Raw genomic sequence first — 26,647 nt, 5'->3', positions numbered from 1 at the left:
AGCTGGCCAAAGTACTGGAGTTTCAGCTTCAGCATCACAAGACTTGCCTAATTCTGCAGATGAGTAAACAGAACAGAGGGGCTGTGGGAACACAGACCACACTGAGAAGCCCAAGGGACAAGCCTTAATTGTGCAGCTTAGATGAAAAAGCAATGAGTTACCTCTATTATCATTGGTAGATCCGTGTCATTGGGAGAAATAAATAGAGCAGAAACAACTGAACCAAAGCAGGATCAACCAGTAGTCCAAAGATAGGCAAAACGTCAAACCAAAGAAGTGTTTGCCTTCTCCAAACACACTTTTCAAATGAGGAATAAAAGGATCACTAAGAGCAGCTAGACTGAGTGTTAGAGTCCGGTTCCATTTAGAAGTTGTCCATCAAACTAGAGGAAGCTGCTGCTGCTGCCTCATGATCTTTAGAAACCCTGATTGGCCCCATCTGCTGTGATTTCAACTGTGAGTCAACCATCTTCCTCCCAGAGAGGTCAGCTTGGGTGAAGAATTCCAGAGATGGACCTGTCTCTGTCATGACCCACTCTCTGAGTGATGGAGATAGAGAGCTGGGGCATCCAAGCCACTCAGCATGGGGAGGATGGGTCACAGCACCGGCTCTGGTCTCAGAAGGATCAGATGAGACACCTGGTCCTAGCTGTGTGACCTTAGGTGGAAGATTCCTCCAAGTCTTATCTGGTGGTCTAGTTGCTAAGTTGTGTCTTCACTCTGACTCTTGTGACCTCATGGACTGTATAGCCCACCAGAGACCTCTGTCCATGGGATTTTTCAGGCAAGAATACTGGAGTGGGGTGCCATTTCCTTCTCCAGGGGATCTTTCTGACCTGAACCCTGGTCTCCTGCATTGCAGGAGGATTCTTTACCAACTGAGCTACCAGCAAAGCTCATCTACTTCCGTGTGTGTATGTGTGATTTTTTATTTTAATGATTTTTTTTTATATAGACCACTTTTCAAAAGTCTTTACTGAATTTACAATATTGCTTCTATTTTATGTTTTGGGGTTTTTTTTGGCCCCAAAGCATGTGAGATCTTAGCTCCCCAATCAGGGACTGACTGGCACCCCATGCACTGGGAAGTAAAGTCTTAACCACTTGACCACAAGGAAGTCTCCTACTTCCACGTGTTTTTGTCACTGACTTTATGAGCTACTGTGTATGATAAAGTGCTTGGCCAAGTTATGGCACAGCTTAAAAATAAAAAAAAAAAAAAAAAGAACTGGCAGAGGTGCTCAGTAGGCAGCTCCAGACAGGGTTGAGCACCAATTACCTCTGTAGCACAGCAGAAAAGTAAAGGGAGAGGTGAATATGTCCAGAGAACCCCTCTCCCAACCTCGGCAAATTTGTGTATGTCTTGGAGACTCCTCCTAATAGGAGGAGTGCAGAGGCAGAGAGCAAAGGGAAACGGTGTGGTAAGCCAGTTTTTCTGGCTTTGATGTGCACCTCCATTCCCCAGCTTGCAAGAGCACCCCATAGCCACTGCAGAGCTAGATGAGAGCTGGGTCAGCAGAAGAGCCTCGCCTGAACCGAAGCCCAGTTGCACTCTCAGATTCCCATGGAGCAACCAAGCTGTCCCAGAAGACAAATATAACTCCCTCTGCTAAGTGAGGGCCTTGTTTAATTAGGCCAGAACTGACATGGCAAAAATGAACTTGGGAAATCTCAAGCAGAGTCAAGGCCTGGAACCTCTAGCTGCTCCCTTATCACAGAAAGCTAGAATTGGCTGGCATTCAGTAATGGCCAGCCATTTATAGAAAGCTGGCAACTCAGAAGCATGAAAGTAAGGTATTGTCTACACTCCTGATTAACGTAAAAAAGATAAAAGACAAAAAATGGCCAACGTAGGGAGTCAAAAAGGGAGCATCACTACAGATTCTACAGACATTAAAAGTATGATAAGGAAATATCATGAACAAAATCATGCACATAAATTCTACAGCTCAGATAAAATGGACAGATTTTTTTTAAGCCATAATCTATTAACACTCACTCAAGAAGATACTGATAACCCAAACAATACTATATCTAGTAAAAAAAATTGTATCTGTAGTTAAAAACCTTTCCACAAAGAAAATGTCAGGCCCATAGGACTTCATTGGTGCATTCTACCAAACATTTAAGGAAAAAACAATACTAACATTTCACAAACTCTCTCCAAAAACAGAAGAAGGAAACTACTGTCCAACTTATTTTATGAACTCAACATTACTCTAATATAAAAGCCAAAGATATTATAAGAAAATTATAGGCTAATATCCAGTATGAACATAGACTTGTATTAGTTGCTCAGTCATGTCCTAATTTTGCAACCCCATGGACCATAGCCCATCAGGTTCCTCTGTCCATGGGATTCTCCAAGCAAGAATACTGGAGTGGGTTGCCATTTCCTTCTCCAGAGTATCTTCCCAACATAGGGATCAAACCCAGGTCTCCTGCATTATGAGTATTCTTTACCATCTGAGCCGCAAGGGAAGCCCGAACATAGACTAAATGTCCTTAAATTTTTTAACAAGTAGAATTTATCAATATAATAAAAAGGATACCATATCATGATTAAGTGAGGTTTATCCAAGGAAAGGATAAATACAGTTGGTGTAACATCTGAAAATCAAGCAAAGTAATTCACTATTCAGTTCAGTTCGGTCGCTCAGTTATGCCCAACTTTTTACAATTCCACATATTAACATATTAAAAAAGAAAATCTGAACAATCATCTCAATAGGTACAAAAAAAAAAAGACTCTACAAAATTGAACATCCATTCATGATTTAAAAAAATAAAACCAACCTCAGCAAACTAGAAATAAAAGAGACTTTCCTCAATTTGACAAAAGAGATCAAAACAAAAATCCCTAAAACTAACGTCATACTTAATGGTGAAAAAATAAATGCTATACAAGAGACACAGGTTCTATCTCTGGGTCTAAAAGATCCCCTGGAGAAGGAAATGGCAACCTGCTCCAATGTTCTTGCCTGGAAAATTCCATGGACAAAGGAGCCTGGCGGGTTACCGTCCATAGAGTTGCAAAGAATGGGACACGACTGAGTGACTGAGCATAGCACACACAGCTAAAAATGAGAACAAGGCAAGGACATCTATTCTTACCACTTCTATTCAATATTTTATTAAAGTCTTAGAATAATTAATTATAAAAAGAAATGTAAAGGCATAGAGATTGGAAAGGAGAACATAGGGCTGTCTTTATTTGCAGGTGACATTAAGGGTCTACAAAAAAAAAGAATCTATAAATATACGACTTAGAATAAGTGAGTTTATTAACATCACAGGGTAACACGTCAATATGTACAATCAATTGTATTTCTATGCATTATCAGTAAACAACTGGAAACTGAAATTTTTAAAAATATCAATTATAACACCACCAAAAATATTAAATACTTGGGTGCTGTGCTTAGTCACTCAGTCATGTCCAACTCTTTGAAACCTCCATGGACTGTAGCCCACCAGGCTCCTCCATCCATGGAGTCTTGCAGGCAAGAATACTGGAGCGGGTTGCCATTTCCTTCTCTGGGGGATGACTCTGACTCAGGATTGAACTCATGTCTCTTGCATCTCCTGCATTGGCAGGCAGGTTCTTTACCAGTAGCACCACCTGGGAAGCCCATTAAATACTTAGGAAAATGTTTAATAAAACATGTGCAAGACCTGTACACCGAAAGCTGCAAAGCACTGCTGAAGTAAAGAAAATGTAAATACATGGACAGAGACATCATATTGTGTCAGAGGACTCCCTCTTATTAAACTATCGATTTTCCCAAAATTGATCTATGGCCCAGGTTTGATCCCTGGTCAGGGAACTAGATCCCACATACCTCAACAAAGAGTAATGATCCCCTGTGCCACAACTGAGACCTGGCACAGCCAAATAAATATTTTTGTAAAAAAAAAAAATTAGAATAGCAGACACTTCCATTATAAAGTGTTTACTGAGAAAAGGCCAGGCAGTAAGTTAAGTATTTGACATACGTTATCACACTGAAGAAAACTGGCTGCAGTGAAAATGAAAATCGCAGTGAGGGGTCTATGAATCAAAGGACAGACTTCTACCTGTGCCTCTCTCCAAAGATTTGGCACACAGCTGCACAGGTGCTTTAAATACATTAAAACATGTGCTTCTTTCATCTTTAAGGCAAAACACTCAGGTAAAGATAAGGTGTGAAGTAGGAAGCAATCTTTCCAATCCTAATGCATTCATTCTCAAACTCAGCCCAGAGACACCCCAGAGAGTCATAGCAAACTCCCAGGATATTTCAAGTTTCCTGGGAAAACACTGTTGGACACCTTCAGCACAAGCTCTCAGCAGTTCACAATCTCAAAATCAGATTGCGTTACCTTTTTTCAGCGATTCTGTATGTTTGTGAATCTGGACGTCGGGTGGTGGTGGTCTCTGTGATTAAAAGCAAATACCATGCAAAAATCAATGTCGAATTGGAAATGCGTGGAACTGTCCAATCTGAATCTAAGATTTGAGAGGCTGTGTGGCTCCCAGTGAGTGCACATAGATCATTTGTATTAATTTTGTAAGTAATTGTGGATAGTGACTAATAAAATTAAAATGTCATTTTTCTTTCTTGTTTATTTGGCTGTGCCTGGTCTTGGTTGGGTACCTGGGATCTTCGCGATCTTTGTTGCAGCCTGCGGCATCTTTAGTTGCGGCATGCAAACTCTTAGTTATGGCATCTGGGACCTAGTTCCCCTGAGCAGGGATCAAACCCAAGCTCTCTGCACTGGGAGGGCAGAGTCTTAGCCGCTGGACCACCAGGGAAATCCCTCTTTCTTTTCCTTTTTTTGTCAAATGACTACTATGTTGCTGCTGCTGCTGCTGCTAAGTCGCTTCAGTCGTGTCCGACTCTGTGCAACCCCATAGACGGCAGCCCACCAGGCTCCCCCATCCCTGGGATTCTCCAGGCAAGAACACTGGAGTGGGTGACTACTATGTTACAAGGACACAAAAACTTATTAAGTTGTTGAGACCTAATTATCTGATAAATGGAACTGTCAGCTCCTTCTTTTGGCCCAGTGTCGTTGTTCAGTCGCTCTGTCATGTCTGACTCTTTGTGACCTGGTGGATTGCAGCACACCAGGCTTCCCTGTCCTTCACCATCTCCTGGAGCTTGCTCAAACTCATGTCCATTGAGTCAGTGATGCCATCCAACCATCTCATTCTCTGTCTCCCCTTCTCCTCCTGCCTTCAATCTTTCCCAGCATCAGGGTCTTTTCCAATGAGTTGGTTCTCTGCATCACGTGGCCAAAGTACTGGAGCTTCAGCTTCAGCATCAGTCCTTCTAATGAATATTCAGCGTTGATTTCCTTTAGGATTGACTGGTTGGATCTCCTTGCTGTCCAAGGGGCTCTCAAGAGTGTTCTCCAGCACCACAGTTCTAAAGCATCAATTCTTCAGCACTCAGCTTTCTTTATAGTCCAACTCTCACATCCACACATGACTACTGGAAAAACCATAGCTTTGACTAGGTGGACCTTTGTCGGCAAAGTAATGTCTCTGCTTTTTAATACGCTGGCATAGCTTTTCTTTCAAGGAGCAAGCGTCCTTTAATTTCGTGGCTGCAGTCACCATCTACAGTGATTTTGGAGCAATTACTAAGACACCCAGTGTCCACAAACCATGAAACTATGGGAACCTCAGCCTGGTCTCCTGGGCTCTCTCCAGTGGATAATGCTGCAGTCTAGCACAGCTACAATAATCAAAGTAGAAGATTTATAGGGAAGGTAGACAAGGTTTTGGCCTAGAGCCTGCATTTGCCCCATGAGGGCCCTAGCAAAGCATTCAGTTGTCAAAAGCTTCTGGAAAATCTGCAGAAGTGAAATATTTAAACTGCAGTTGGTTAAAACCTTGTCTCCTTCCCTCTGTCATCTCCCATCCTGTCAGACTGCTGTGGACATTCAGGGATATGGCTACAGGGAAAGTAAATCTAGGAGGTCATTTTTCTTTGGGTTTAATTAATAAATACAGTTAGGTGCTTTGAAGTCACTTCTGTGTCTAGTTATCTACCCTAGGACAGAAATGGTTTGCAGGGGGACTTCCCTGGCAGTCCAGTGGTTAAGACTCTGTGCTTCCAATGCAGGGGGTTCGGGTTTGATCCCTGGCCAGGAAACTAGGGATCCCACATGCCAGGAGGCAAAAAAATAAAATAAAAATAAATAACAATTTTTAAAAATTTCAAAAAGAGACGGTTTCCTGGGAGAGACAGGAAGACCAAGCTGGACTCCAACCCCAGAACATTCCTGAATGAGAAGCACAAGAAGCGCTAAACCCCCCACGTCTCCGAGCCACAGGCTGGGTCATCACTTCCCAGCTCTCCGCCCTGCACTCAGCCTCCCAGGGGCATCTCCACGCCTCCCAGAGTTTCCTCTGCACTTCTGAAGCTTTTAAGAATCCCACTTGCACATTCTAATTCAGGCAGGTCAGTTTTCAATGTCTCCCCTCAGTAATTACCACTTGGGGTGCATGAAATGACTGCAGGGCGCCCATGGCCAACCCCATCTCATCCACAACTCCCTCCATCACGTGGCTATGAGTCCCCAACTCTACCTCCCAAGATTCCTTAATGCACACTCTCCACCTGTGCAAACCTCTCACCAAGCCTCCAAAAACACCACACTCCACCCCACGTCCTGCATTCACACACACATTTTCCTTCCTGGCCAGCATACAGATTCTCCTCCCCTACAGCAAGTCAAATCCCACCCAGCTTTCAATCTTGGCAATAAATAGCAGCAATAAGAATACAACTATACATTTACGGAGCATCTTCTATGCATGTGTCAAGCGCAAATCTAGGCCCTGAATACCCGTTCTCTCTAATTATCCCTGCAAGCCTGCAGGAAGCTGTTACCCCCAATCTATAGAGATGGGGAGACAGAGGATCACAGAAGTCAAGCACGATGCTCAGAGTTTCAGAGCTGGCGAGCAGCAGAGGCGGGAGGCCGACCCCATCTGTCTGGCTGCCTAGCAGGAGCTCTTTGCTCTGCCTCTGCGGTCTTTCACCCAGCCTCCAGCCCCCCGAGGCCCCTGTGGTTGTGGGAACCAGCTTCTCACTTCCAGGCCTGAGAACTCAGAGCCAGGATTTAGGATTAACAAGCCAACCTTTGCTTCCAGCAAGAACAATCGTGCTTTCCAAATTCTCCACAGGGTTGATAAGTAGGGCTAATTTGGAAAACAGAACGCAGTGTATTCTAGGGAAAAGAAATAAATCCCCCTTTATTCAACAGGAACAGCATGTTCTCAAAATTCAAATCAGTTGCAGGAGCAGATTGGTCAAATCACTGGCATTTTAATGCCCTGTCCCACATTGAGAACCAGCTAGATAATTTGCAGAGCCCAGGGCAAAAGGAAAATGCAGGGACCCCCTTGTTTCAAAATTATCAAGAACTCCAGGATGGTGAGCAGAGCATTAAGTCAGGAGTGGGGGTCCTTCTGAATAGATTACACACCCATGAAGCAGACCCTGCCTATATTCCAACCTCATCTGATTTAAAATCCAAAGTGCTTGTGAAGAGCTGAGAAGCATCAGTAGCTCCCTGATCTGGAGGCAGCGACAACACGGGGATCTCACTGTAAAGACGAAGAGGTGAATTCTGTCCACGACCAGTGGGCTTGGAAGAGAATCCTGAGCCTGGGCAATGTCTCAGTTTCAGCCCAGGGAAGCGATGAGCAGAGGGAACTGTGCCTGGGGACCTTTTCATGTCACTCGAGATAACGACTTTGGGTGGTTTTAAAGCTGCTTCGTTTGTGGTCCTTTATCACCAGCAACAGAAAACTAAGAAGGGCAGGAGTGATGGTCTCTAAGACATTCCAACCCTGTGAAAGCTCCAGACAACTAGGGAAATCTACCAAAACTTGAATTAAAGACTACAACAACAACACTGCTTTGCTATGATGCCACTGCTCAGGACCTGCTGGAGATGATGCCGTCGTCTGGCTGAGCCTAGGCAGACTCAGCCTGTCTAGGAGCCGAGGAAGCACCCTGTGCGCTGGAAGGCAGGTGTCTATCTCCCATGATCCAAGGTGCCTGGCCCAGTTCACTCTCCACGAGGCAAACCGCACAACTTCAGGCAAGCCCCTCGAGCCGAAGATTCCTCCACTGTAAAATATGGAGGCTCAACTGGGGGCTTCCAAGGTCCCTCCTGGCTCCACAGAGAAAGGGAAGAATTCATTTGTGATTTTTCACCTAATTTCTTCAACTTTAAATGCCACCAAATATTGTCATGATGGTTCGTGCACACTCAGCTGTGTCTGATTCTTTGTGACCTTATTGACGTAGCCCACCAGACTCCTCTGTCCATGGGATTTTTCAGGAAAGAATACTGAAGTGGGTTGCCATTTCCTTTTCCAAGGGATCTTCCAGACCCAGGGACTGAACACGCGTCTCCTGCGTCTCCTGCATAGTCATGGACTTCCCTGATGGCTCAGTGGGTAAGGAATCTGGCTACAATGCTAGGAGATACAGGAGACATGGGTTCAATCCCTGGGTCAGGAAGATCCTCTAGAGGAAGCAATAGCAACCTCCTCCAGTGTTCTTGTCTGAAAAATGCCATGGACAGAGGAGCCTGGTGGGCTATAGTCCATGGGATGACAAAGAGTCAGACACGACTGATTACAAGCACACACAAAGACAGTCACACTTTAAAGACTACTAATCATAGCACAGCCCGGTCCTGACAACTGATAGCATATAGGGGAAAGGAAGACCAGATCACCTTACACGTCTCCTGAGAAACCTGTATTCGGGTCAAGAAGTAACAGTTACAACTGGACATGGAACAACTGACAAAATTGGGAAAGGAGTACGACAAGGCTATATATTGTCACCTTGCTTATTTAACTTCTATGTACAGTAAATCTTGTGAAATGCCAGGTTGGATGAATCACAAGCTGGAATCAAGATTGCCAGCAGAAACATCAACAACCTCGGATATGTAGATGATACCGCTCTAATGGCAGAAAGTGAAGAGGAACTAAAGAGCCTCTTGATGAGGGTGAAAGAAAAGAGTGAAAAAGTTGGCTTAAAACTCAAAATTCAGAAAACTAAGATCATGGCATCCGGTCCCATCACTTCATGGCAAACAGAAGGGGAAAAACTGGAATCAGTGACAGATTTTATTTTCTTGGGTTCCAAAATCACTGTAGATGGTGACTGTGGCCATGAAATTAAAAGACACTCGCTCCTTGGAAGGCAAGTTTCAACAAAACCTAGACAGCATATTAAAAAGCAGAGATATCACCTTGCCCACAAAGGTCCACATAGTCAAAGCTATGGTTTTTCTAGTAGTCATGTATGGATGTGAGAGTTAGACTATAAAGAAGACTAAGTGAAGAAGAAATGATACTTTTGAACCGTGGTGCTAAGAGAAGACTCTTGAGAGTCCCTTGGACTGCAAGGAAATCAAACCAGTCAATCCTAGAGGAAATCAACACTGAATATTCATTGGAAGGACTGATGCTGGATCTGAAGCTCCAATTCTTTGGCCACCTGAGGCAAAGAACCAACTCATTGGAAAAGACCCTGGTGCTGCTGGGAAAGACTGAAGGCAGGAGGAGAAGGGGACAACAGAGGATGAGATGGTTGGATGGCATCACCGACTCCATGGACATGAGTCTGAGCAGAGATAGTGAAGGACAGGGAAGCCTGGCATGCTGCAGTCCCTGGAGTCACAAAGTGAGACACGACTCAGTGAGTTAACACCAACAAAGGGGAAAGGACAAAATAGGGAGAAAGGAACTCAGACAAAATGATGGCTGGATTCGTCCAGGGTCTACTCGCCAAGGGGCTGTGGCAGACCAGTCAGGGCAGCCACCGTCCTGCACGGCTGGCTCTCCTGCACTCGACGCAGTCCCCGGAGCACTTTGGGTCCAGCCCTCTCTTCCTTGAGAGTACCTGGGCATAAGTAATCAAAGTTCTTATTAAGGCAAGGGTACAAATGCATTGTACAGAGGTTGGAAAACCTTTCCATTTTCATTGGAAGGACCAGGAGGAGTAATTACCCCTGAGATGCCAGCTTGGACCCACCACTGCTGTCTGCCCGGAAGCCTTGGGAAATTTCTCTTGGCCACCAGCAGGCACAGCCAGCCAGTCTCCCATAGGCTCAGAAACGGTAAATAAAGGAGCAAGCACAGCAGGCTTGCAGTGGGTGTCAGGGAAAGTTTAAATAGCCTTAGAAACAGCTCAGTTGAATAAGGGGTCTGGGATGCACTCCTCACCTGTCAGCCACCCTCCCACAGTCAAAGTACCCCAAGAGGGTGTGCCCCATAGGAGGCCAGTCTCTGGAGCCCCCATCTTCCAAGAACCAGCCTAGATTCAGGCCTAGAAACCAGTGACCCCTCGGAATGTATTGCCAGCAGGTGTATGCCCAAGGCTGTCCCCTTATTCATCTATAGAGGGTCCCAGGGTCACATGTGAACATTTCTTTGTCCCTAGTAGGGCAAGATTAAAAGTAACTACAAAGAGGTTACTTGCTTGGTAAATAAATCCAGGCCCAAGTGAGAGAGGGCCCCTCATCCCCAGGAGGAAATTATCACTCGCACACCATCCACATGGGCCCAGCGGCCCAGTCTCACCCGTCCGGTTCCACTCACTGCTCAGAACCTTTACCACGAAGCCAAGTGAATCCTGGCAAGGCTGGGTAGGGGTGGGGGACAGGGATGTCGGGCATCATACTGCCCTGAGCCAAAGGCCCCCCAGCTCCTGACGGAGCCAGAACAGACCCGAGAGAGGGAGAGGGCTGCAGGCCAAGGCGAGCCGCCGGCACCGTGAAGAGACAGAAGCTGAAAGACTGAGCTTTACCGTGAGCGGCGAGCCCTGCCACGCCACCCCCCACATCAGGACTTTGGATGGCGGGCCTCCACACCTCTGGCGGAGTGTGGGCACCCAGGGCCCCAGCTGGACCAGGTATGTAGGCGCGTGGAGCCGCACCAGGAGGCAGGCGGTTAAGTAACCTGACACCGCACAGCTGGGAGAGCGGCTGGTCCACATCCCGGGGAGGCACAAGGATGCTTTTCTCACTGAGCAAAGCTCTCTTTGTGAGGGTGCACGATGGATTGAGCGTTACCTCGAGGGGCACAGGAGGAGAAGGACTGGCAGCTGAGGGGGAGAAGGAACAGCAGGCAGGCAGCAGGTAAAGGAGCCAGGGCACCAGAGGAGCTCAGGACGCCTCCTCCTCTTCCACTGACCTTGGACTACCTTCCCCCTGAGGGTCAGGAGAGACACTGACTTAAACAGGTTCCTAATGGATAATGACCTGGGATGTGAAAAGGGGATTGTTGTTTAGTTGCTGAGTCATAACTGACTCTTTGCAACCCCATGAACTGTAGCCCACCAGACTCCTCCATCCATGGGATGTCCCAGGCAAGAATACTGGAGTGGGTTGCCATTTCCTTCTCCAGGGGATCCTCCTGGACCAGGGGTTGAACCTGTGTCTCCTGCATTGGCAGGTAGATTCTTTACCGCTGAGCTACCTGGGAAGTCCGCAAAGAGGATGGGGCCTCCTTTTTGGCAGAGCACTTGCCTGGAGGAGAAGAAAAAAGCATCACCTAGCGAAGGTGGCAAAGATGCCTTGCCAGACTCATTTTCTCCATGTTTTCAGTTTGAGCGACTGCATTCTGTCTGCCCCGCTCCATTAGATTCCAAGGACATGTGTCAGCCATGGCTCCAATGCGGAGTCTGGCCCCGTGCTGGTCTGGAGCGTGGAGGCAGCAGAGACAGAAGTGAGACCTTGCACATTCCAGGAAATCAGACCCCCATTCTAATCAGTGCTGTGGCTGCAAATTCCAGGGCAGAGGGGCCCGTGCAGCTAGGTTTCTCTGAGCCCTGCAGGGAAAATGCACAGGAGGGAGACAGAAGCATCATTTGACTGAGGCCGAGGTGGCCGACTGAGGTCTAAAATCCACCCGGAAATCCTGTACATCATCAGGGCCACTGTCTGCAAACGTCAGGAAGCACGCAACAGAAAAAAGACACAGCTTTGGAACCCAGGGTCCCAGGGCCAAAGGCCCTCAGCCCCATTCTTGTGGCAAAAATCTGAATATTCACAGGTAGCAACTGTTTTTTGTGTTTGTTTGTTTTTTTTAATTCACAATTGGATGGAGGACCACTACACTCTCTCTTTTGCAGAGAAATAAAAAAGCAAAATGGAGGAGAGTTACGTGTGACCCATTTTTCGGCTCCTACTGAATAAAGGAGGAAGACCGGGCGGAGCCGGGGAGCCTGGCCTCGATTTCCAGTCCACACTGGCACTTTCAAGGTCTGGCAGCTCCTGGCTTTCCGGCACAGTCTCCCAGACGGCTCAGAGTGGGAAAAGCTTGCCTGACGCCAGACCTCAGACTGCAAACTCGTCCCCCACCTCCATGTGCCCTGAGAGAGTGCCTGTTTGTAGGGGCTGGGCCAAGGCTGCCACCGATGATGCTGGAAAAGACTCGGGCAGGTGAAGTAAAGGAGGAGAGAGACAACCCAAACAAGTCTAAGACAGCCTCCCCCAAGGAGGAGGAACGGCTTTCAGGGGGCGCCCGGCCAGCTGGCCAGTCAGCTATAAGCAAGGCCCAGTTCTCTGCAGTTTCAACTTTACTGGTAAAAGGTAAAAGGCCTTTTCCAGAACAAAGCGTCTATGTTTAAAGGTGCCTGTCATTGATAATCGCTTTTCAGTCTCACTGGCGAAAAAGAAAAAAGTCCTCGCTTGCATACCCATACTGAATGCTTGGGTTTGTTGGGTATTGTTGCCTTTCATAGTTTTTTTTTTTTTCCTGACCTGTTTGACATATTAGGGGAAAAAAAAAAAAGAGTTTCCAATCCATTCCACCACACGATTTCTTTTTTCAGAAGTCTCCTGAACACCCAGCATGATGTGTCTATTATTATCTTTGGGGAAATGGCTGACTGCTCAGCTCACAAAAACACTATTAACTTTCCTCCTGATAAGCATCTGGCTCCGGTCTTGACCTTCCCAGATTTCTCAGCCCGGTTCTTTTCCTGCTCCAGCTCCTCCTGCTTGTTGTGTCTGAAGTGGCCAAGGCAGTTCAGGCTTCCGAGAAGCCTCCAGCCTCAAGCAGCAGGCTTGGAGGTGACCAGTCTGTCGATGAAGGGCCTGGGACACGCTCCTGAGCTGTCAGCAGCCATCCTCCTGCAGGTCCTGGTGGAGAGGGGTGGGCCCGGTGCTTGGGGTTAGAAGATGGGAAAGTGTGAGGAAAAGGATGTGATGGTGAACCAAGACCCTCCATCCGGGTAGGGACCATCAAGAGAGGTACCCCTTCTGCCCATTTGCTGATAGGCAGTATCCTCGAGCTTCCCAGGTGACTCCGTGGTAAAGAATCCACCTGCCAAGCAGGAGATGCAAGTTCAATCCCTGGATCAGGAAGATCCCCTGGAGGAGGGCATGGTAACCCACTCCAGTACTCTTGCCTGGGAAATCCCACAGACAGAGGAGCCTGGCAGGCAACAAAGGGGGTCTCAAAGAGTTGGACATGACTTAGCGGCTAAACAGTAAACTGTCCTCCGGTTAAGAGGAGGGGAACTTGTAAAACTGAGACACAACTCAGAAGAAATCTTTGGCTCAAGTGAGAAGTAAAAAGTGGGTCTTAAGACCCAAGACGAGCCACTTCCCTTCTCTGGGCCTCAGTTACCTCATCAGTAAGACGAGGGGGATGACTAAACCATTTCCAACATCCTTTCCAGCTCCTGAAAAAATTATACGACCTAATATATATGAAAAGTGTATTTCCTGATCTTTCCCTTTCAGTACGTAATTCCCATCCTTATAGAGTATTCTTATTTTCCATCTTGGCTTCCTGCAGCCTGTGTTCCAGCTTCTTCTGGGCCGCCTCGGCTGTCTAGACTTTCAAAGTGACATTTGGGGCTGGGATTAGGGAAACCCTAATCAGGAAGAGGGGATAAAATAAAAGTCTGGCCTTCCTATATTCACACAACAGAATATTATTTGGTCATAAAACAAGGTGAAGCACGGACACCCACAAGATGGATGAACCCTGAAAATATTACAGTCAGTGAGAAAAGGTAGTTACAAAGGACCACAGATGTATGATTCCATTTATATGAAATGTCCAGAACACGGTAATCCATAGAGACAGAAAGCAGATTCATGGATCCGAGGGCAGAATTCTGGGAAGTATGGAGTGACGGCTAATGGGTACTGGGTTGCTTTTCGGAGTGATGAAAGTATTCTAGGATTACACAGTGATGACAGTTGGCACTAGTCGGTAAATACACTGATCTGTCTGCTTTAAAGGGGTGAATTTTATGGTAGGCGAATAATATCTCAGTAGAACTGCATAAAAAAAGGGGGAAAGTCAGTTTCTTTTTACTTCTTTATTGTGGCTACTGGAAAATTGTATTTTACATATGCAGCTTCTGTTGTATTTTGGTCTATGTGTAACCAAACATTCCAGTAAACATATTGTTCATTTTTCCAAACAAGCACAAACAGTCTGGCCTCCTTCTGCATCCTGAACTGAGTCGGCATCCGGGAGACTGAGAGCAGAGAGCCCTGGGCTGGGCGTCCAGGCACTCAGCCTCTGTCACAGCCTGGTTTGTGACCTTGGGCTTTCACAGCCCCCTGCTGGTCCTGGCCCCACAGGCAAAACACAAACATTGGGCCACACAGTCCCCATTAGGTCAGACAGCCCCGGAGGCTCAGACAGTAAAGTGTCTGCCTGCGACATTCGAGACCAGGGTTCGATCCCTGGGTCAGGAAGATCCCCTGGAAAAGGGAATGGCAACCCACTCCAGTCCTCTTGCCTGGAAGATTCCATGTATGGAGGAGCCTGGTGGGCTACAGGCCATGGGGTCGCTAAGAGTCGGACAACTTCACTTTCTTTTCTTTCACGTTCAGCAGGTAAAATCAAATTTTAAAAGTTCTCATTTTTAATACCTCAAACGTTATTTATCTCCTAAAAGCAGTCGACCTGAGAATAAAAGTCACGTACAGACATACCAGGTAATTTATTGATGGAGTAGAGTGGTTTAGTACCATTGTATTCCATTTATCCTGATGGATTTCTTTGGGGACAGTTTCTTCCTGGTTGCCGCAGCTTTCAGTAACTTAGGAGATGGTTAATTCTATAGCCAATGGTAACAAATATGGCTACAATCCCCTGGAAAATAATTTGGCAACGTACACCATGGGCCATAAAAACTGTCACCCTTTAATCCAGTCACTGTGCTTTTTAGTATCTATCCCTAAAGAATAACCAGATACAGAAAGCCATAAACACAAAAAATGTTTGGTTTGGGGAAAACACAGCCCAAATGAACATAAAAAGGACTAGCTAAGCAAACGGTGATAACACTCAGGACAGAAACAATGAAGCTGCTGGAATAACGGTGGAATCCTAGATCTTTTTTATTTATTTTTTTGATGTGATTAAAGTATAATTTTCAAAAACTGGTATACTGTAATATGCCATCAAAGCATTTCCCATGATGTCTAGGCAGCATGGTGAAGATAAATTAAAAAGAGCCTTTATACTGAGAGAGGAAAATCTTGGTATATTTGTCCCAAAGAAAATCAAACCACAGTGAAAAGATATTGAAGCATCTCAGCCCTGACTTATCTGGCATGTCCACTATGATATTTATACTGACTTTTTTCTTTTTAGCAGGAGGACTGTAATTACGGTTCAAGGGCATTAATAGGTGCTTAGAACTCTTGAGAGGAGAAGTCAGTCATTATATGGATAGCCTTTTGATCATCTTCCAATCCAAGCAGATTATTTTTGGTGGGGGTGGAGGAAGCTTTCTTTAGCATCATTTTGTACTCTTGCCTGGAAAATCCCATGGATGGAGGGGCCTGGTGGGCTGCAGTCCATGGGATCGCTAGGAGTCGGACACGACTGAGCGACTTCACTTTATTTTTTCACTTTCATGCATTGGAGAAGGAAATGGCAACCCACTCCAGTGTTCTTGCCTGAAGAATCCCAGGGACGGGGGAGCCTGGTGAGCTGCCATCTCTGGGGTCACACAGAGTCGGACACGACTGAAGCGACTTAGCAGCAGCAGCAGCAGTAATGAGAGACTAAATGAAAGTGCCCACTGTCTCCTTGCCTCATGGAAATGGTGTGTGTGGACCCCAGCCTCTCCCAAACAGCCCCCTGCTTTAGCAGGAAGGGACAGCTGAGGAGCGAAGGGCTCCAGTGTGGAACCCACACCAGCCCACCAACCCTCCTGCCCCAGTGAGCTAAGCAGCTTGTGAGAGTCATGTTCCCTTTGAGTGCCTCTCTCTTAGGTGAAGGGTTGGGCTATGGGACCTTCGAGAAACCTTCCACACTCAGATTTCGAGCTCTGGGATTCTGTCCACAAGCCAACTGGTGGTTCTGACCAGTCAACAGCGTCTCTGCAGGAAAGGAGGGGTCTTTGTCCACAGGATCCCAGAAAACATGAAGGTGGAGAGTTGATGTGGTTAGAGAGGGGTCGTGGAAGGTGTGTGCACACAGTTGTACTCGTCAGAGGATGGAGGAGACAGCCCTAGGAGACAGCAGTTCTGAGCTCCAGAATAGACCCCGGAGACATTAACACCTATCTTTCATGAACCAATAGACCAAGTAGGCAGAAAATGAGTAAGGATGCAGTTGACCCAAATGGCATTATCAATCCACTAGACCTAAATGATGTTTACAAAACATTCCATCCAACAACACCAGAAAATTCTGCCGTTCACACGGACCATTCACCAAGAGACACCAGGTTCTGGACCAAAGAATACATCCTAACCAATTTAAAAGAACAGAAATCACACAGAGTATGTTCTTAGACCACAGAGGAACTGAACCAGAAATCAATAACAGAAGGCGAGCTGGAAAATCCCCAAGGGTTTGGAGATTAAATAACATGCTTCTAAGTAACGCTTGAGTCAAAGATGTCTCAAGAATAGTTGGGAAATGAGGCAGACTTGGGTTCAAATTCTGGCTCCACCTCCCTCTCCTGAGTAGCCCTTGAGAGTTATTACTCACTTCTCGGAGCCTCATCTACTCCTCAGTTGGACAGTGAGATAACAGTGCTCTCTCCCTGGGTGGCGATGAGGGACGCAGGAGGTGGGCCCATGATACCAAGAGCACAGCATCCAGCTCCCAGGAAGTACCCGGCAGTGGGCGCTCTCCTGGTCATGGTTCCGTCCAGTGCTGCTGCCCAGCACCTGGCTGTCCAGGAGAACACCGACCCTTCTCCCCTCTCCCCCAGGCTAGCTCAGTCTCTGCCAGAGAGAAGCACTTGTGACTGCCGAGTGCTGAGCCTTTGCTCCTCTGTATCCAGTTGGCAGCCATTGGCCTGGGCAACCCCAGCTGGCAAAACCCTCTGTGTCCATCCATCCCCACCAAGTGGTGACGACCACTTGGAATACTGGCAACAAAGAGAGGGCTCTCCTAGTCACGGGGTGTAAGATGACTCAACTGTTGGATGACCAAGTCAAATCTCGCCTGAGACTGTGTGCAAGGGAACTCTACTGCAGATCTTGCCAGACTTGGAGGGAAAAAAATTCATCAGGCACACAGGCCTACCGTCTTCTTCTCGAGATCAGATTGCACAACTAATGAGAAAGATGTTTCCTGAGGTTTGAAAATATTGCACAAGGCTCTGACTCATTAAGACAGAGCTTATTTAAATTTGAAAACTATCGAAAATTCCAGCCACAACAATGTGCCCTCTGAAACCACCATGTGCCCAAGGAGATATAATTACCTCCTGATGAGGGCCCAGCTGCTGTCACATGACGCTGGGTAGGACTGCTTTTATGGCAAGTGCTGACATGACAATTTGTCCAGGGGATCTAAAATAATAGGCCACCCATGGACTCTCAATTTTGCGACAAATCTTTCCTCGTAAGGAATTCCTGAAGCATGGAAAACAAATGGAGCATCAATCAAGAGGGTCTCAGGGTTTCTATGTACTGCTCTGTCCTGGGCATCACAAACCCGAGGAAGGGTGAACCAGATGACATTTGGAAAATCCCAGGTGTTCCAGACAAGCAGCTCTTCAGTCCAGAGAAATCACAAGCTTCCTAGATGATGCAGACCGTGACTGGGGATTCAAAGGGTGACAGGCAAGGTGGCGTCTGAGTCCTTCTGTCCAGAGAAGCTTTCCTAACATATTTGTTAGCAAACCCCAAGTCAGCCTCCAGGACACAGGGCTGGCGTCACCCTCATCCTCTGTGATGCCTCCCACCTTATCCCCAGGAAGACATCATGACAGCACTACCTCCACTGAGCTGGCTCCTCATTGGCTAGCTCCATGAAAATGATGCTGATGCTGATTATGACCACTAACACGGATCCAGTTCTAGTAATGCACTGGGTACGGTTCTAAGCACTGAGTTCATATAATTAGCTGCTTCCATCTTCCAACAATCCTATGACATAGGTATGTATGCACCATTATTTTTATTATGATTTTACTGATGAAGAAACTGAAACTGAGAGAGTCTGTCACGTAAGAGACGTCATCCCCTTAGAAAGTGGTGGTCTGACTCAAGAGAGTTCCAGAAAAACATCTACGTCTGCTTCATTGACTATGCTAAAGTCTTTGACCGTGTGGATCACAACAAACTGTGGAAAATTCTTCAAGAGATGTGAATACCAGACCACCTGACCTGCCTCCTGAGAAATCTGTATGCAGGTCAAGAAGCAACAGTTAGAACCAGACATGGAATAACAGACTGGTTCCAAATTGGGAAAGGAGTACGTCAAGGCTATATATTGTCACCCTGCTTATTTAACTTACATGCAGAGTACGTCATGTGAAATGCCAGGCTGGAGGAAGCGCAAGCTGGAATCAAGATTGCTGGGAGAAATATCAATAACCTCAGATATGCAGATGACACCATCCGTATGGCAGAAAGTGAAGAGGAACTGAAGAGCCTCTTGATGAAACTGAAAGAGGAGAGTGAAAAAGCTGGCCTGAAACTCAACATTGAAAAAATTAAGATCATGGCATCCAGTCCCATCACTTCATGGGAAATAGATGGGGAAACAATGGAAACAGTGACAGACTTTATTTTCTTGGACTCCAAAATCACTGCAGATGGTGACTGCAGCCATAAAATTAAAAGATGCTTGCTCCTTGAAAGAAAAGCTATGACAAACCTAGACAACACATTAAAAAGCAAAGACATCACTTTACCGACATAGGTCCATCTAGTCAAAGCTATGGTTTTTCCAGTAGTCATGTATGGATGTGAGAGTTGAACCATAAAGAAAGCTGAGCACTGAAGAACTGATACTTTTGAACTGTGGTGCCAGAGAAGACTCTTGAGAGTCCCTTGGACAGCGAGGAGATCAAACCAGTCAATCCTCAAGGAAAGCACTCCTGAATATTCATTAGACTGATGCTGAAGCTGAAGTTCCAATTCTTTGGCCATCTGATACGAAAAACTGACTCATTAGAAAAGTCCCTGATGCTGGGAAAGGCTGAAGGCAGGAGGAGAATGGGTTGACAGAGGATGAGATGGTTGAATGGCATCATCGACTCAATGGACATGAGTTTGAGCAAACTCTGGGAGTTGGTGATGGACAGGGAAGCCTGGCGTGCTACAGTCTATGGGGTTGCAAAGAGTTGGACACAACTGAGCAACTGAACTGAACTGATCAGACTCCTTAAGCTGGGTGTGATACAACCTACTACAAATTCCTTGACATCATGGACTACCCAGCCTTACTTACCTTACTTACCAGGTAGAGGGTCCTTTTACCTGGACCCTCTGAGTACACAGTAGGTGTTCAATAAATGCTCTGAATGAACTTAGAACTCATGTCATTAATTCTAAAAGCTGAAATCTGAGCCCTTCCAGCAGCAATAGACATGCCTCTTCAATGGAAGCCTTTCAGAAAAGCATTTGGGATGGCTACACGTCACAGTTTCTCTGTTGACATTAATTTTCTTTCTTTTTAATAGCAGAGAAGATGGGGAAGGAAAGAGAAAAGACCCAGGAGGGATCTTGCTCCAGAGGACACCTGCAGCCCAGCTTCAGAGCCCCTGGGGCACAGGGAGGACCACCAGGCTCAATGCAGCTCACCTCCTGTGTCTAGACATGTCTCCACAGTGGTCACGGGGGAATAGCAGCCGCTGGCACAAAGCTGCAGAACAAGGCCCCCAGGCCCAAGATGGGCTACAGGCATCAACGCCAACCCTGGCTTTAACTCTCAATAACTTAAGGAAAAGAAATAATTCTTGAAGAAGTTACTCAAACGCTTGGCTTCTAGACACTTGGCTTACCAATTTTATGAAACCTTAATATTTTAACTCTTTGGTGGCTCAGCCGGTAAAGAATCTGCCTGCGGTGAGGGAGAACTGGGTTTGATCCCTGGGTTGGGAAGATCCCCGGGAAGACAGTACGGCAACCCACTCCAGTATGCTTGCCTTGAGAATCCTCAAGGACAGAGGAGCCTTGGGGGCAGAGAAGTCCAAGGAGTCGCAAAGAGCTGGACACGACCAAGCGACTAAGCACAGCACAGCAAGACCAACAGAGAGCCAAAGAAGATAACCAACCAGAGTGAGCAAAGCCCTTATAAATTACTTCTAAGCCGGTGGTGGCTCTTCACCAGGAATGCGTGGCCAGCCTCCACCAGAATCCCTTCCTTGTCAGGCCTTGGGTGGAACCAAGATGGGGAGTCCCTGGGCTTCAAGACCTCTGGGCTCGGGGCTGCTGTTTGAGGCAGGGGTGGGGTGCATTCCTGGACTGTGTACGAGGAGGAGAAAAAAGATTAGGCTTCTGATACTTGGGGAGTCTTTTTTGGGCCTCTTTCCTGGCTTCCTGTCCGTTTTTCAGCAGAGACCGGTCAGAGAGCCTGGCTAGTTTTTTGCAATGTCTGGGAATCCAAAGAAGCCTTTCTCTGCCTAAGAACAGTCTGGGGCCCAAGGCTCTGGTTTGGAAATATCTCTAGTACAGCTCCCCCTGTGCTTTTTTGCTTTTTTTTTTTTTTCCGGCAAGAGCTGCCTTAATGGCATCTGGGGGTAACCATGTCCTCCAGCTGCTGTGCTGGTGGAGCGAGCGATGTGACGTGTCCTGTGCTTCATCTCAAGGCCACAGCCATCTGGAGCTCTGTTTATTCCAGCTATTTGCTTCGGTTTAGCTGGGGTTGGCTTATAATCTCGGTTTCTCTGTCAACAGCACAGAGTGATTATGAATGGGCTGTGGACCAGATGCACGGGTTCAAGTCCTGGGCAAGGCACAGCTCTGCGACTCTGTCTCCCAGCTGTCACCCCGGGAGGATGACAGCACACTCCTCATGGGACTGCTGGGAGGATCAAATGGGTTGGCACAGGGCTGGCACAGAACAAGCACGAAATATATATATTAGCCCTTATTATCAGATTATTATTATTTGCAATCCCTTTCTTCTTTTTTTTGTAATCCCCTGACCAGTGTAGGGTTTCTGCTTTAAACTAATCCAATCAGTTCCTGGTGGAAGACACCGGCTCTCTAATCTCTGGTATAACTGTACACTTTCCCAGCCAAACTTTGACAGCAGCATTGATTTCTGAAATCGACGATGTGCCCTCATTTCCAGAACCATGATTAGAGACCCTCTCTGAAGTCTTTGTGAAACAGCACACAAACGAAAGCACTCCCTTTTCAGGGCCCTCAGGGCTGGTGCACTGGGATGACCCCGAGGGATGAGATGGGGAAGGAGGTGGGAGGGAGTTCAGGATGGGGAACACATGTACACCCATGGCTGATTCATGTCAATGTATGGCAAAAACCACTACAATATTGTGAAGTAATTAGCCTCCAATTAAAATAAATAAATTTAATATATATATATATATATATTTTTTTAAATGCTCTCTTTTGAATGGGGACACATCCCACCATTCAAAGATCCGCCGAGACTCCCACGGGCTGCTCACGAGCCCCCCCTGCCTGCCCTGCCCTCTCTGTCTCTGCCCCAGTCAAACCTTCCTTGTGATCCCAGGACTGGCAGAGCCGCTCCTGCCCAGGGAGCTCCTTCCCCACATCCTCACGTGGCTCGCTCCAACTCCAGGCTGCCAATCCAATGGCGGGGCCTCCTCCAAAAGACCTCCCACGGCCACTCCGGCTAAAGGAACGCTCCGGCCAAGCCTCGGAGCCAGAGCCGGCGGCCAGTGCACCGCGCTGAACAATGACTTCAGGTGACCTGCTTGTGGGCAAGGCTTCGACTGAATGAAGCCAGGCTCCGGTCCTCAGAGGTACCTCTGGAAAGTCAAGGGCAGCGGGCTGGATGCAAGGATGGAGGGGTGGCAGGGAGGGGTGGGGAGCAGAGAAGGGCAGCAAAAGCAAAACCTTTCATTGAGGAAGGAAGGGCTGGGTGGCCATGGATCTCCAGTACCTCTGGTTTCGTCTTCCATTCATTTGTTCATTCAACATCCTCCCCACACACGCATCTGCCAGGTGCCTCCCATTTGTCCAGCAGACACACACACACACACACACACAGTGCTGGATGCACGCTGGAGCTCAGTAAATATTTGCAGAAAGAAAGAAGGACAGGGGAGAACCGCTCTGCACCCTCTGTCTCTCTCTCCTCTCACCACGCTCGTCCTCCCGGGGCCGTCCCCTCTCTGGCTCTCCCCAGAGCCTGCTGCGGGCTTGCTGGCCAGCAGCAGACGACCTGTTCTCCGTACATACACACACGGTGACTCTTAATGACTCCGCCAACTCCAAAACTTGCTAAGTGACTCCACCTCGCTGGCAATCAATCTGGGGCTCCAATAGTGCCAGTTATTCAGGATCCTGTGCCGTGACACTACAAACAGTAACAGCTGGCTTGTTTTTGACAAAAAAAAACATGCAATGTGCTTTTTTAAAGTAATCACCTCACACCCAAATTATGGCATGCATCATGTCTCTGCACCCTGGTGTGGTCTGCTTTCCACCGCTAGCTTCGTCCTATCCAGCTTTTTTGTTTTGTTTTGTTGTGAGCTGCCTGGCTCAGGAATACAACCCAGCCCGTCCTCTCTGGCCCTGGGACTCTGCGCCACCAGCCTGGGTCACCCCGATGTCTCCCCAGCCACACCAATCTACTCACCAAACAAGGCTGGGCTCAGCCTGCACCCCCCACTCCACTTGGGATGCAGTTTGGGGCCTCCCAAAACTTCCTTTACCCTCCCCAGCGTCCGTTCCCCCAGCCAGGTAAAGCATTGGGTTGCTTCTGAATAAGGCTGTCTGGGTTCAAATTCCAGCTGAGTGACCTTGGACATATAATTCATCCTTAGTTGTTCCACCTGTTAAATGGAAATGACTTCCCTCCTCTTGAGGCTGTGAAGGCCGAGTGTGGTCACACGTGTAACACACCTAGCCCAGGGACTGGGGCACCGAATGGGCACCCAATACACATCATTGTGGTGCCCACACCCAGACTGGGCAGGTTCACTTCTCTCTGGAATAGGTCTCCTCCACCCTCTAACTAGGCTGTTTTCTGAGGGCAGAGGTTCTGCGTTTTACCTGTAGGGCTCTGGCACCCTCCTCCCCAGGCCCGTCAGCCTGTGCCAGGCCTCCGGTTGGTCCTAGACCGTTTGCCTACCAAGAAAACCTAGCCCAGCTGCCCGGTGCTGGGCTCCCCTCTTCCCATCTCCATGCACTGCCCGCGATGAGGAGGAAGCCTTCAGGCTGAGGGCAAGTGCCCTGCCAAGCAGGGCTGGCCCGTCCCCACACCGCTGGATTGGCCGGAGCTGAACTCAGCATTGTTTTTCCATATGGTCTCCGGGACTGGAGAGAAGCAACCTTCGGGAAGGTCCCGCGAGAGAGTTAGAGGGATGGCTCCACCCTTCGCTCCCCCCACCCCCAACTCCCCGGCCAGGACGGGTCTTACTGATTCAGAAAAGATGCTTCAGGAGGGAAAGGGCTACACTTTTCCCTCACCCCTAACGCGCTCCCCTCACCCTTGCCTCTGCCTTTCCCCTGATCCAGGCTCAGCTTATTCAAATCGAGCCACTTTCATTTTTGTGCGGTTGGCTCAAAACCCAGGAAGCGACGCTGGCATCAGTGCCCGCTACACCTCCTTAAACCGGTGCTTGACCGGGAAACCCTGGGGCGGGGAGAAACTGGGGAGCCTCAAGGGCATGGCTACCTCTTTCAAATAAAAAGTTAAAACTTTTCAACCAGGAGATCGCTAATGTGAAACATGAACCCTGTTCATCTTTAGGGAGGCGGGAGGGGGGCGCGGATGAAGCGAAGGAATGGAAGGCCACAGAAATGAGACTTTGTGGTCCCAACCCCGGGGCTCACTCAGCACTGAGCACCTTTTCCAGCCCCGAACTTCTCAACCCTCTTTATGCCCACATTCCCGTCTTGTTTGTCCCCCAGGCCCTGGCACGGTGTGGTTCCCCGCGGGGCAACCAGCAGGCGGCCTTGGGCCGGAGGCCCCGGCACCGGGTTCCCCCGGGAGGGGGTGGGGTGGGCTTCGGGATAGACCAGGGCCAGGGACCGCCACGCGCGGAACGACCTTGGGCTGGGCGCAAAGCTCGGTTCCGAGGGAGTCCGCGGATCGCTGCCACCCCGGGGGTCGATGCCCTCCTCTCCCAGCCAGTGGGTGCCCCCGGAAGACCCAACAAAGCTTCGCGGCCCTTCTCCCGGCCCGTCCGTCCCTCGGGGACGGGATGTCGCGACCCGGGAGCTCCCGGAGCGCCGGTACCTTGGCCGCAGGCGCCGCGCTGCAGGACGATGACCGGCGGCTGATGCAGCCGCTCGGAGCGACGGCTGGCGGCGCGCAGCTGGCACAGGTTGGTGTAGGTTTTGGCGTCGCTGCCGCACACCGGCTCGTTGCTGGCGCACACGCAGAGGCCAGATTGCGCTCGCCGCCGCACCGTGGCCGAGGCGGGCACCCCGAAGGGCACCACGCACTGCAGCCCCTCGCCGCAGGGGCCCTCTTGCAGGCCGCACTCGGCCCCCTCGGGCGCGCCGCACACCTCGCAGCAGCCACACGCGTCGCGGACGCGGCCGCCCTCGCAGGATCCCGGCGGTGGGGCGCAGCGCGTGGGGTCGCAGCGCTCGGGACACCCGGCGGCGCCCGGCGCCGAGCGTCCGGCCCGGGCCGGCTGCGCCGAGGCGGGCGCGGCGAGCAGCAGCAGCAGCAGCAGCAGCGGCGGCGTCGGCGGCGGGAGGAACGGGGCGCGCGGGGGCTGCATGGCGACTCCGACGGCGGCGGCGGCGGCAGCGGGCTGGGCGAGGGCCGGAGAGCGGCTCCGGGCAGAGCGCGGGAGGGACTCGGGACGAGCGAGTGCGCGCGGCCGCGCGGCCCAGCCCATTGGCCTCGCGGCGGTGACGAGCCGCCTTGGGGACGGGCACAGCGCCCGGGAGGGGGGCCGACCGGATGGCGGGGGGGCGGTGCGGGCGGCGGGGGGGCAAGCGGGCGAACCGGGGACCGCCTGCGGCGGGGCAGGGCGGGCGCGGCGGGGCTCGTGGGCGCGGGCGAGCAGGCGGGGCGGCGCGCGTGTGGGTCCGCCCGCTCGCGGGGCTCTGTTTCCCGGTCTCCGCTCCCCACGTATCCGCTTCTCGCGGCTTTCCGCCGCCACTCGGGACCTTAAAACCAAAAAGAGGCTTCGCACAGAGGAACCCGCGCGGGGCTGGCGCGCGAGCGCCCGGGAAAGTTCCCGCAAACTGCCGAGCTGGGGACCCGCCCGGCCGCGGGAGAGGCCGTGGCTCAGACCACGGGCCGGGTCACGCGCTCCAGGGCAGGAAGGCGAACACCTCTCTGGAACTGACCCCCGCGCTCAGCACGCGCGACCGTGACCATGGACACCCCCCCAGCGAAGAAGGCGGGGCTCGCAGGGCTGGCACAAAGCCAGCGCCCAGACCCGGCGGCAAGTGAAAAAAAGCAGAGAGCAGAAATAGTTAGAATATAGTCATTCGAGCCATTAAAAAGTTACAGGTGGGATGCGTGCTTGTTCCTGCCCAGAAGGGCTCCGGAAGGAGACGCGAGAGGCTGCGGGGGGTGGGGGTGGTCACCGGAGGGAGAAGGGTTTTGTACTGATTGAGTCTTTCTCCAAAAGCTATTAAATAAAAGGGTTCGCCTTTGGTCTCCCACTCGAGAGTCTTCGGTGCATCATTTGGGACAGTAGTTAATCTAGCCGTGGCCAGGAGGAGCAAGGGCGACCCCGGAGGTGGTCCCCGTGCCTGGGAGGTGCTAGGCCCGCAGATGGGCAAAGTTTGCACCGGAGGAGCCAGGAGGAGGAGGGCTTGCGCAGCCCTGAGCCAGGGCAGAGGCGCCCAGGGGTGGCTGGGTGGGCCACCTTATAGATGGCCTTAGAGGGAAGGTAGTGGTGGAGGCTTAGTGACTTTTTGCTGTTCTTCTGTATTTCGTTGTTCTCTTGGGTACGAACGGGGTATTTTTCCAACAAAAATAGTTTAAATGTAAAATCTGAATACGTATAACTCCCCCTCCCCTACCCCCACCATCGCAAAAGCACCTCCAAAATGTGAGACATGTTAGCGTCCAAGGTCCAGAGGGGTCCCTGGGCCCAAGAAACCGGCCAGCAGGAGGTCCACATCCTGGGGCATGACAAGATGTTTCGGCCTTGTCCTGAGTGTCTGGACCCCAGGGCAGTATTTCCTGAAGCCAGGACCTCACCTTGTGGGAAGGGAGGCCTGCACTCAAAATTGACTCAGCCCTGGATTTGCGGGGTGTGGG

At 49.5% G+C, this 26,647-nt stretch overlaps 1 protein-coding gene across 1 annotated transcript in view; it reads right to left on the bottom strand.

The window, feature by feature from the left end:
• The window catches only part of HTRA1 (HtrA serine peptidase 1), a 57,747-nt gene extending 32,448 nt beyond the window's left edge, over nt 1-25,299 (bottom strand). The window contains exon 1 of the mRNA XM_086378017.1: nt 24,653-25,299. Coding sequence (XP_086234143.1) covers nt 24,653-25,265 — 613 coding nt within the window. The 5' untranslated portion in view covers nt 25,266-25,299. The remainder of the gene's footprint in view (nt 1-24,652) is intronic.
• Between the last annotated feature and the right edge of the window lie 1,348 nt (nt 25,300-26,647).

This window comes from Bos grunniens, chromosome 26, assembly GCF_055505025.1.
Source record: "Bos grunniens cultivar Pamir isolate PY7600 chromosome 26, Bosgru_T2T1.0, whole genome shotgun sequence".
In the NCBI taxonomy this organism is placed as follows: domain Eukaryota; kingdom Metazoa; phylum Chordata; class Mammalia; order Artiodactyla; family Bovidae; genus Bos; species Bos grunniens.
Note: the sequence above shows the minus strand (reverse complement) of the source record. Positions and strands in the feature narration are given on the sequence as shown.